General features: G+C 40.7%; 1 protein-coding gene across 4 annotated transcripts in view; it reads left to right on the top strand.

Moving 5' to 3' along the window:
- scap (SREBF chaperone) overlaps positions 1-12613 on the top strand; it is a 24414-nt gene extending 11801 nt beyond the window's left edge. For 3 of the 4 annotated variants that reach the window (XM_079469315.1, XM_079469314.1, XM_079469317.1), the window contains 15 exons: positions 446-558; positions 769-863; positions 954-1052; positions 1151-1363; positions 4223-4587; positions 4922-5068; positions 7031-7232; positions 7318-7433; positions 7521-8022; positions 8349-8434; positions 8535-8617; positions 8932-9098; positions 9305-9385; positions 9503-9709; positions 10171-12613. In XM_079469315.1, the coding sequence (XP_079325441.1) occupies positions 446-558; positions 769-863; positions 954-1052; positions 1151-1363; positions 4223-4587; positions 4922-5068; positions 7031-7232; positions 7318-7433; positions 7521-8022; positions 8349-8434; positions 8535-8617; positions 8932-9098; positions 9305-9385; positions 9503-9709; positions 10171-10416 (2722 nt within the window). In that variant the 3' untranslated portion in view covers positions 10417-12613. The remainder of the gene's footprint in view (positions 1-445; positions 559-768; positions 864-953; positions 1053-1150; positions 1364-4222; positions 4588-4921; positions 5069-7030; positions 7233-7317; positions 7434-7520; positions 8023-8348; positions 8435-8534; positions 8618-8931; positions 9099-9304; positions 9386-9502; positions 9710-10170) is intronic. The other variant, XM_079469316.1, reaches the window with a different exon arrangement.

Here is a 12613-nt window from a genome sequence, read left to right as displayed (position 1 = left end):
TTTAAAGCAATTGTTCACCCAAGAATGACCTGTGTGGCTTTCTTTTGCAAAACACAAAATTAGATATTTTGAACAATATTGGTCCTCCGTTGACCTCCATTGAATGGACACAAAACCACTGAAACATTTCTAAAAATATAACTTGTGTTACACAAAATAAAAAGTCACGATTAGTAATACATGAGGGGGATAAATCATGACAGGATTTCAATTTTTGGGTGAACTATCCCTTTAAGTTCCCTTCAGTACAGTTTAAGGTATTCTTTTTTTAAACATTCACCTTTTATATCACGATTTTCTTTCAAATGCTTGTTTTTGTTCCTGTTTCTTAACCATGGGTTCAATTATCAGGAAAAACAGGAATTTATCAAATGTTTATGACTTTCTATGTGGCTTTACATAAATGTAAATGTAATGGAAATTTTTATCTGCTTCTGGCTTGCAGGGAGATCTTTCCGTATCTAGTGGTGGTCATTGGTTTGGAGAATGTCCTGGTTCTTACTAAGTCTGTTGTGTCAACTCCTGTCGACCTTGAAGTCAAGCTGCGCATTGCTCAAGGTCAGAGATCTTCCAAACTGGCACGATGTGTGCGATGGAGTTTTGTGGCCATATTATCTGGTATAGACCATTGTTTGTGTAGACACTATGGTTAATTTAATGCCAAAAAACGGGGATTTTAAAGTTTATTCAGTGTTATACTCTTGTACATCTGGATGTCAATAAATAATAAATAATTATATTTATTTAACTGTTTATTTGTCCTTTAAGGTCTAAGCAATGAGAGCTGGTCCATCATGAAGAATATGGCTACTGAACTAGGCATAATCCTCATTGGATACTTCACATTAGTACCAGCAATTCAGGTGAAAGTCTTTAGAAAAATAAAAGAGATATTCCCTTTTTTTGTCAATTTTGAAGACTGTACCATTCCTTCTGTTTCCGTTTGTGTGTAGGAGTTCTGTCTGTTCGCTGTGGTTGGTCTGGTCTCTGATTTCTTTCTTCAGATGTTTTTCTTCACCACGGTGCTGTCTATTGACATCCGCCGGATGGAGGTGAGAATCACCCACGCAATGATCACTCTCGAAGATGTTTTTGGAATTTAATGAGAAACATTGAATCTGAATATCTTGTTCTGATTGTTTCACAACAGTTAGCGGATCTAAACCGGCGACTCCCTGCTGAAGCTGGAATGCCTCCTCCTAAACCAGGCCCTTTACGTCCTCGAGAGACTCCCCCACCACCCCGGCCCTCTCCCCACACAATCACCCTTCAGGCTCCAGCCTTCCGTAACCTCCGCCTCCCCAAAAGGCTCAGGGTTGTGTACTTCTTAGCCCGTACTCGCCTGGCACAGAGAATCATCATGGTAAAGATTATCACTTAAAAGCTGAAGTGTGCAATTTCTGAGGTACTAACAGCACCAAAGAGAATTGCAAAAGTAGTGTTTGTTTCCAAACAGTATCCTCGTATTAAAAAAAAACACATTGCAGTTCTGTTTAGTTGGTTCTGTTGAACATAAAAGATTTTGAGGAATGTAGGAACCAATATAGATATTATGCCTCAAAGCGACGATGTCACCGATCACTATCTTATAACGGGTACTTTGCGCACGTCTGGAATCAGCCCTTTAACACGTTATCGACAGGGTAGAACAATCACCTCTGCTACTAAAGATAGCTTCGCAAAGAGCTTGCCAGATCTGACTCCTTTAATAACCAGACCAATAAATAACGAATCGCTCGACGTCATGACCAGGAAATTGGGCACTATTTTCTCTAATACATTAGAAGCTGTTGCACCTATGAAGTCAAAAAAGATTAATGAGAAAAATATTGCACCCTGGTACAATAGCACCACTCGCGCCCTTAAAAGAGAAACACGCAAACTAGAGCGCAAATGGATAAAATCGCAATTAGAAGTCTTTAAAATGGCATGGAAAGAGAGTGCAAATTGTTATAAAAAGGCACTAAAAGCAGCAAAGGCAGAGCACCTTCGTAACCTCATAGAAACCAACAAAAACAATCCAAGGTTTCTATTTAGCACAGTTGCTAAATTAACAAATAAACAGACACCACCTGACCTTGTTATTCCGCCGCACCTTGGTAGCAATGAATTCATGAAATTTTTTACAGAGAAAATCAAAAACATTCGTGACAAAATTGTAAAAACTCAACCTCCAAATCTGTCCTATGAATTAGCACCAACCATCGCTCCAAAAGAAAGGCTCCAGCGTTTTTCAACTATAAAACAGGAAGATTTAATTCAACTTATCGCAACCTCTAAACCTACAACTTGCTTACTAGACCCCATACCAACTAAATTATTAAAAGAGTTACTACCTGTTGCAATTGAGCCCATCTATAACATTATTAACTCGTCAATTAATCTAGGCCATGTCCCAGGTCCCTTTAAGATGGCCGTCATTAAGCCTCTAATCAAGAAACCAAACTTAGATCCAAATGAACTAGGAAACTATAGACCGATTTCAAATCTCCCATACCTGTCTAAAATTCTAGAAAAAGTAGTGTGCACTCAGTTGTGCTCTTTCTTACAAAATAACGACATGCACGAAAAATTTCAGTCAGGCTTTAGATCTCATCATAGCACTGAAACTGCGCTCGTTAAAATTACAAACGACCTGCTTATAGCATCAGATAAAGGTCACATCTCACTCCTGGTCCTGCTTGACCTTAGTGCTGCGTTTGATACCGTAGACCATAACATACTTCTAGATCGCTTACACAATTATACCGGTATTGAGGGACAGGCACTACAATGGTTTAGATCTTACTTGTCAGACAGACATCAATTTGTCCATCTAAATGGGGAATCATCCTATTTAACGCAAGTAAATTATGGATTACCTCAGGGATCGGTTCTGGGACCCGTGCTGTTCTCCATATACATGCTTCCCCTTGGAAACATTATTAAAAAACATGGAATTAGCTTCCATTGCTATGCAGATGATACTCAGCTATATATCTCATCAAGACCAGATGATTCCTCCCAGCTACCCAAATTGGCAGAGTGCATTGAAGATATAAAACATTGGATGACCTATAATTTCCTTCTTTTAAATTCTAATAAAACAGAAATATTACTTATCGGACCTAAGACACGCAAACCAAATATTTCTGATTATAAACTGCAAGTTGAAGGATGTACTGTTACTCCAACAAATACAGTAAAAGATCTAGGCGTTATATTAGACAGCAACCTGTCATTTCGAAATCACATCTCAAATGTCACAAAAACAGCCTTTTTCCACCTAAGAAATGTTGCCAAGTTACGAAATATTCTGTGTGTTGCTGACGCAGAGAAGCTTATTCATGCATTTATGACCTCAAGACTTGACTACTGTAATGCGCTACTTAGTGGTTGTCCTGCATCATCAATAAACAAACTACAGTTAGTTCAGAATGCAGCTGCCAGAGTTCTAACCAGGACCAGAAAATATGATCACATAACCCCAATTTTATCAACCCTTCACTGGCTACCCATTAAGTATCGTATTGACTTTAAAGTTCTTTTAATCACTTATAAAGCCTTAAAGGGTTTAGCCCCTACCTACCTAACAGAGCTTCTATCATACTACAACCCATCACGCTCTCTAAGATCTCAAAACGCAGGACTTTTGATAATACCTAGAATAACTAAATCCACCAAAGGGGGTCGAGCTTTCTCATACGTAGCACCTAAACTCTGGAATAGCCTTCCTGATATTATTCGAGGATCAGACACACTCGCCCAATTTAAATCTAGATTAAAAACGCATCTTTTCAGCCAAGCATTCACTTAATGCAAATATGCTAAATAAACCACCAGGAGATGCTGACATTAGATATTATTTTACTAGAATAATTGGATTTATTATATAAAACACCATGTAGTGTGTTTTACCCTTTCTTGGGTTTTTCGTTTTCCCCTGTAAAGCCGCTTTGGAACAATGCAAATTGTGAAAGGCGCTATATAAATAAAATTGAATTGAATTGAATTGAATTGAATGTAGGAAAACAAACAGTTCTGGGGCACTTTTGACCCCCATTTAAATTGTTGCACTATGGCAGTCAATGGTGCTTCAGAACTGTTGGCTGCTGACGTTATTTCTAAATATCTTTCTTTGTGTTCAACCGAACAAAGAAATGGATAGATGTTGGGAACAACTAGATATTTGACATAAAATCCAAACAGGATTTTCTTTTTATGTTTGTTTGTTGTTTCTTAGGTGGGCACTGTAATCTGGATTGGGATCCTGGTTTACACCGACCCTGCTGGTTTAAGGACATTTCTCGCCGCTCAGGTGTCAGAGCAGAGTCCTCTTGGGGAGGCGGGGCTTCCTCCTCACTTGGGTGTGGCTCCGGTATTTCCCGGTGGAGATCCAACCAGCACTCTGAGCGTGCTCCCTGCCCCTGAGCCCACCCCCATACCTGAGAACCAATCCCAAGGTCACCGCCCACCCCATCCGGGTGCTCCCCCTGTGTCAAGCCCCCAGATCACCTGGGGCCCTTATGACGAGGAGCTGTGGAGGCGACTTTCTTTCCGGCACTGGCCGTCTCTCTTTAGCTATTACAATATCACTCTTGCTAAGAGGTACTATGTTTTCTTTATATTTTGAATGAATGAGGCATTTATAAAGCGCTTTATTGTGTATTGCTGAACACCCAAAGCGCTTTACAATCATATGAGGGGGGTCTTTCCTCAACCACCACCAGTGTGCAGTATCCACCTGGATGATGCGACGGCAGCCACAGTACAACGGCGCCAGTGCGCTCACCACACACCAGGTGGAGAGTAGGAGATTGAGAGAGAGAGAGAGAGAGAGAGAGAGAGAGACAATCCATCCAATTATGGATGAACTCATAAATGAGTCTTTTCTGTATGTAAAAGGACTTACCTTGTGTATGCCCTTCTCTGATGCCCACAGGTATATCAGCATTCTGCCAGTCATCCCTGTTACACTGCATCTCACCCCACAAGAGGCCATAGACACTCGCAATCCTCAAGATACCCATCACGCTCCTCCCCCCAGCATCAAGACCTCTGATCTGCAAACAGATCTCACGCTTTACAAGTCAGTATTTTTTTAAGTATCATATTCTAATGCTTTTACCAACAATGTTCGGATATGGAGCGGTGTAAGCTAGTGGCAAAAAAGGCTGGTCAATTTAATGAGTTACTCGCCATCTAGTTGTTCCAAACGTGTATACATTTCTTTGTTCGGTTGAACAAAAAGAGAGATATTGTGGAATAATGTTGGCAACCAACAGTTCTGAAGCACCATTGACTGCCATCGTAGGAACAATTTAAATGGTAGTCAAAAGTGCCCCAGGACAGTTTTTTTCCTACATTGCTCAAAATATCTTCTTTTGTTTTCAACAAAACCAAAAAAATCACAAAAAAAGTTTTCCTACCTAGCATTCCAAAATATCTCTCTTTGTGTTCAACCGAACAAAGACATTTATACATGTCAGGAACTACTAGAGGTTGAGTATTCATTTTTGGGTGGAGTATCCCTTTAAATATTGCAAGTGCAAGTCTCATTTCAAAGGATCTTAGCAACACCCTACCAACCACTCAGAATACCCCGGCAACCATCAAGATCATCCTTACATTGTGGGAGTAAGTTTTGCATGATCAGTCACCAACCACATTTATCTCTAGTCATATCTTGCAACAACACAGAAACAAATTCCCCCTACCACGGTTGCGTGGTAATAAAAAACTATTATTTTTCTTTAAACTCCTCCACAGTTTGCAAAGCCACCAGAGGGCTTTGAATAAGATCTTAAAGGAGTTTCTTATCCCCACCCTGTTCTTTATTTAAAACAGACAGCATTCACGCAGTCATTGTTAAGCTCTAGTTGCTCAGTAACTTTTCTCGGAAAGACTCTATCAGTGCTTCCCTTTGTGGTCTCTCTGTGTGCAAATGTCAAGAGCTTTCAAACCACAAGGCTGAAATATTCCCCTTAAAAATAGGACTTTCAAGTTCATTCATATTGTACGTTGGAAAAAGCTGACATTGATTGAAGAGCTCTCACTTGTATCTCATACCAGCACACTCGGCATGTCCAACGATGTTAATTCGAAGATAAACAATAGCGTACAAACATAAACACCGTGTTGAAGGTTGCTGTTCCAAGGTCTCACAGGCTTATCTACAAGGCCGTTGTGGTTGAGATATACATCAGAGAGATGTGGGTCAGTTCAATTTAAAGGCTTTTTCTCAGTAATGATTCCATTGGGCCCCAGCTAGATGTTCTTTGTTCTTTCATACCTGAACCCTGATCACGGTTTGTGCGCTGTGTGTAAGATTAAACTACAATGTACAATGTCATGCTGACCTTTGAGTCACCTTGGAGTTTGCAGACATGAGTTTAATAAATTATTTTTGTATTTAGAAAAGTTACAACTTTTGTAGTTACACACGCTCACGTGTCGATTTGATATTAATTGTCCCATCCATAAGAGAATAGAACAAAACTAGGGCTATAACAATACATTCACTTTATGATTCGAGACAAATTGAGATTGTTATTGTAAATTGTTAAAGAATTGACAATGTAATGACAATACAATCATTCATGTTAGTTCGTGATGCATTATTGTTAACAGTTACAACGTTTATTTATATAATAAAATATTTTATTCATTGTTAGTTTGTTAGCTAATGCATAATCTAATGTTAACAAAACAACCTTATTTTAAAACGTTACCAAATTACAATTAAAGAGGAACTGAGAAAGCTAAACCCTGTAAAGATCAGATTTTAAATCGGTTAAAGCACAAAAAACATGAAAATATTAAATAGATGGTTTCAGTAGCCACAACATAAATGTTATGTGGACTAGACTTAACAGTTTTTGATTATTTGCTGGAAGTTAAGTAGTTTTAATATGATTTAATACAATTAATCTGCAATAAAATATCAAATAATAGTAATATAAATTAAATATAAAACCAAATTATTATTAATATTATAACCAAACACATTCCGGAAGTTCATGTATAACGTCACTGTTTTTTTTGTGCGCAGGGTGGCGGCTCTTGGACTTTTCGCTGGCGTGGTGTTGGTCCTTCTGCTTTTCTGTCTGTATCGAGTGCTCTGTCCTCGAAACTACGGGCAAAATGGGGTATCCCACGGCCGGCGTCGCCGTGGGGATCTGCCCTGCGATGAATATGGTTACTCGCCACCGATCAGTGAAATCTCTCCTCTGCTGCTGAGAGGTCATAGCATGGTAAGAGTCCTGCTGAAATTTTCCATTATTGCTGGTCAGAAATGCGCTCTGACTTATATAAAGTAACTTAGATACCTCTCCACAGGACATTGAGTGTCTGGCCAGTGATGGCATGCTGCTGGCCAGCTGTTGTCTGGCAGGACAGATCCGTGTGTGGGACGCGCAGACAGGAGACTGTCTTACTGTTATCTCCAACAAAGGGTTAGAAACGCTGAGCTCCTCCGTTGCACTTCTAACGTTATTATAATTGTGCTCTAATGGCTAAATGTGGTGTTGTTTTTGTGTTAGTCTGCGCAGGAGTAGCAGCAATGGTTGCTGGGAACATCGCGATGGCTGGGATCATGTAAACACTTGTGAGCCTGACGGCCTCCTGGGGGCGGAGTTCCGGGAGGTAGGGGGTGGGACTATGGGAGGTGCCGATGTAGATATTTTCCCAATTAGGAGGAGGATCACTCCCACACACCCCGCCCTCTTTGGGGACCAGCCTGACCTTACCCCGCTCATCGACACCAACTTCGGGACATTGCCCCCTTCTCAGACCGCATGCAGCGCCGGCTATGACTTCGGAGGATTGGTTGAGAAGGCGTATCAAGAGCACGAGACCTCTCCCCCACTGGCCTTTCCCCCTTCTCCTCCACCATCACAACGAAGGCGACGTAGCCTGGGGGACCAGCCCGTCCCACTGCCAGATCTTTCCCCGCAGAGCAGTGTAGACTGGGACAGCTCGGTTTGGGCCATGGAGCTGAGGGGGAACCTTATTGCCACGGGTCGGAGCAGCGGCAAACTGGAGGCGAGCAAGTCTTTGTTTACACCTGATGCAAAATAGTGGAAATTACTTGAGATTCATACATTTTCAGTGATGTGCACATCACATATTTTCTTTAGCTTTATCAACATGCAGGGATACATTTAGGTAGGGTACTGTATGTTCTCTAGTATTGAATTAAGAGACCCTCCTCCTGAAGTCTAGATCCATGAGATGCATTTTACGACCAAGTGTAAACGATCTGCAAGTTAAAAGCTGAGCGAGAGATGATTAGGGCTTTTAAAGTAACAACATTTTGGGTATCCATGTCATTTACCCGCCCTCTCGCTTTCTCTTTCTGTTTTTATCAGCTGTGGGATGCAGTAGAGGGAACATTAAGATGCTGTAATGAAGATGGCGTATCGGGTATCACTGCTTTAGCTTTTCTCAACAACAGGTGCATTCACAGTCTCAACGGCACACACTTCAAACCACATGAGTTTCACGCTTGACCATTAAACATGTGTTCTCCTGCTAACTGAGACGTTTTGTGTTAGAATTGTGGCAGCCCGTTTGAATGGCTCTTTGGATTTCTTCACCGTGGAGATCAACAAACCTCTTGGGTTGCTGCAGTATCGGGGTGAGTTGGAATAATGGTATGGTAATGCAGTGAAATGTGCCAGTAGGCGTGGAATGGTACCTATGGATTCAGTAAAATGTAGAGTCATGATGTGGGAAGTAAACATTTGAGTATTTTCCAGTCAAAGATGATTTGATGAAAATAAAGTTGAAATAGTATCTTCAAAAACTCCCGATACTGAAGACACTGAATGGTATTTTTAAAGCTCTATTATGAACCTTTGGTCATCGATGCAGAATAGTCCAATAAAGTCCATCTGTGCATGTATGAGGTAATGAATCTTATTTAAGTGATGCTAATTTTGTTTACATTAGGTCCACCGGGCCGGGGCAGTCTTCCACCCTCGCCCTGTTATAGCAGTGAAGATGTAATTAGCTGCCAGCTGACACGCTCGGTGCAGTGCGCCCACCAGAAACCCATCACTGTGCTCAAAGCTGCTGCGGGTAGGGTGGTCACCGGCAGCCAGGACCATACAGTCAGGGTAAAGGACACAAACACATATCAATTGAAAACAGTGCCCACATAACATTTTCACACTTTTTAGGGTTATTTGCACTGATTGTGGGGATTTCTACATTGTTATTTGAAGCAATATCGCTTTAGCATAACCCAGCATAGTCTTTCTCCAAAGTTTGCGATGACCTCATTCTTTGGTTTGATGTTTATTCTGTCCTTTTTCCTTTATAGGTATACCGTTTAGAGGACTCTTGCTGTTTGTTTACCCTGCAGGGTCACTCGGGTGGCATTACTGCTATCTATATAGACCAGGTAAGGATCACAACCACATGTAAATCGTGCATTTACTTGGATATTTGTATTGCTCTGCTGTCATGTTGCTTTTAGCACAGTTTTTTTTAATAGTACTCCTCCTTTGTTGTGTCGTAGACAATGGTTTTAGCCAGCGGGGGCCAAGACGGAGCCATCTGCGTATGGGATGTCTTAACGGGCAGCCGGGTGAGCCACGTGTATGGTCACCGCGGTGATGTAACCTCGCTGGTTTGTGCGACTTCCTGCATCATAAGTAGTGGTTTGGATGACCTCATTTGCATTTGGGACCGTAGCACAGGCATAAAGCTGTACTCCATACAACAGGTGCGTGAATATTATAAGACACCTTCACTTGTTATTCATTGTGGGGTGGTCTCAATAAGGGTTGGGTATCGAGAACCGGTTCCAAAAACAAAAACAAAACAGGGATTCGATAGGACTGCAACAAGGACCTAATCTCATTATGCAAATGCTCAGTTTATTACCATCTGCACTATGAACGCAGCAAACATTCAAAAGTATGGTTAAACTTTGTTCAAATAAATGATAGCATTCGTGAAAATGAGGAAATGTTGTTTATTTCATTATTTGAAAAGTTACAGCCTACTGGTTACAGCCTTATGGTTTTCTTTAACTATTTGCAATTTTTTTCTCTCCCCCCCAAAAAATTGGAAACGGAACAGAGAATCGATAAGAACTGGATTCGATAAGCAAAATCGGAACCCGAATCGCTTACATTAAAACGATACACAATACTAACCTCTTGCCGCCCCTCTCTGTTTCAGGAGGTGGGATGCGGGGCCAGTCTAGGCGTGATCTCCGAAAGCTTACTTGTGACGGGAGGTCAAGGATGTGTGTCGTTCTGGGACCTGAATTACGGGGACCTTCTGCAGACTGTGTACTTGGGCCAGAGCAGCGAAGGCCAAAGCGTAAGGCAGCTCCTGGTTCTGGACAACGCCGCTATAGTCTGCGACTTCGGTAGCGAGCTCAGTCTGGTCTACGTACCCTCTGTTCTGGAGAAGCTGGATTGAAATACACAACAGCCCGTATACCTCTTGGCCGGCGGAACGGCACTCACCCTTTAATTAGCATCACAGGAGGTTTATTGTAGACATTCCTGATGTCGTCTCATCCACTGGCCTTCAAGGAGGGAGGAGTTACTGTTAAGTCTTGATCTGTTCTTCTGGAGCATTTTCGACCTTTTGGTAGAACACGACTCCATCGTACAGTACAGTCTGTACATTTCCAGGTAGCGTTACAGCTGCTGACCGTGAGAGGTGGCTTACTTGGCCTGCCTTAAGATGTCCGTTTGAGTGTTGGTCTAAGTTATGGCGAGCATGTGGTAAGAATGCCACGCTGCCTGACACCGTAACCGTGTGACGGCTTGAGACTTCACATAATGTGTACGTTGGTTGAATGAAGAGAAGAAAGGAGAGAACAAAAGGACGAGGCTTAGATGTTGGTGAAAGAATGAGTTTGTCTTGGTGTTTGTTTAAAGGAGTTTAACGCTTTTGTGAGTGTGGTTGTGTGTGTGATTTCAGAGATGCGTTGTCAAAGAGCAGATGTTTGGAGTGGGAGGTTGTCAGTTTTAATGTTGAAATCAATTATTTATTAGTAAACAATTTCTAACAGTTTGTATGGAACTTGGCTGATAGATAAGCTAAGATGGAGAATTTAAGTTTTAATATGCAAGTAAACCTGACTAACTTAAACCTTAATATTATAGTCAGTAGCTGTAAAAAAACATGTCGAGCCTGTATTCCAGGTGTATTTTTGTATTTCAGCCATCAGTACAAATGTCCCAGAGTCAATTAAATCTTAATGCAACAAACGATGTTGAATATTAACACCTTTAATGGAGAAATGGTAGAAAGGCTGCTTTTTTAAGGTGTATTTTTTTCCCGTCTTGAAATGTCTGTTTGTTTTAGAACCATGAGCAGTTTACAGTCACTGAGATTATGTTGAGCTTTAGTTGTAACTGTATGTTAATGCTAGTCAATCAAATCAAGCCCTGAAGATCCCATTGAAATACATACCTTTGGTCCGGCCTATATTTAATATAGCCATAATAACCAATTTGTATTACTGTGTTTGTCTGATGTGCTGAGACACAACAAATCCAGACGTTTGTCCTGAGAACTGAAATTCAATTAAATATTAAAGCACACCTAGATAATGCAAAACACTAGCAAAGATTTATGCATTGTTCATTTTATTCGAGAGTGATGTATACGTGTTCATTCCATTGAAATGTTTGAGCATTTGGGTTAATGGGGTTGTAAAAGTGGACTATACCAGAATGTCCCTTTAAATGTAAATGTGTTTGGGTGGTTTGTATTGCACCTTAAAACTAATTGTAACATGTTGCTTTAATTAACGGTTTATGGATTACTGTTTTAATAAATTGGGTTACATTTCCATCCCCAAAGGTTATATAGTACTGCTGGACTGTATACTGCAATTATGGCCAAGATCTGTTGAATCTGGATTTCTGAATGATTGGGACAACCAACAAAAACATTTCCCAGCTGTAAGTGAACAGAAATCATGTGCATTCATTTTACCTTTACTGTCCAGTTTTCAAATATGAAATGGGCAGATTGAAAACATGAGGAATAGCAAAAATGAAATATTTTCAAAGTGAAAATGTGTGGCCAGTTATCATTAACACCAAGTAAAAAACGCATGGATAGCCCGAGAATACTATTCATGTGATTTTTATTTTTTCTTTAGTGCATCAGAAACCCTGTGTGTACAGAGTACTGCTTTAAGATTTATAATAATTTTCCAGACATGCATCATTTCCTTGTAGGGCTGCTGTCGGATACAATTGCAGCCATTATGATATTGGGAGGAGTGATAAATTGTATTCAATTTACTGCTGTCTCACCCTTCCCTTAAACTGATGTGATGTGTGCGGTGTTGATGTAGTATACTGCCTCATCTCGCTGTACCTTACAATGACTGCTGCTGATGTAGAGGATGTTTTGAGTGATGTTAAATGTCTGAATGTTGCACTGTTTATTCAGATAGGGAAGGGGCAGAGAGATATTGGGTGTAAATATTGTTCTGTGACTTTTTTGGGCCTGCTCTGCCCTCTTCAGTTTTTTTCCGAACACACTACATTGTGTAACCAGACTGGAGGATGTAACTAATGCTCTGTTCTATTTTTAACACAGGAGAAAAACCTTTTTACTAATTTGCAAATAAAAAGGCTTTAATACCTTG

Source organism: Barbatula barbatula, assembly GCF_947034865.1.
Source record: "Barbatula barbatula genome assembly, chromosome: 12".
Taxonomy (NCBI): domain Eukaryota; kingdom Metazoa; phylum Chordata; class Actinopteri; order Cypriniformes; family Nemacheilidae; genus Barbatula; species Barbatula barbatula.
The sequence above is the reverse complement of the archived record's forward strand: the minus strand, read 5'-3'. Positions and strand labels throughout refer to the sequence as shown.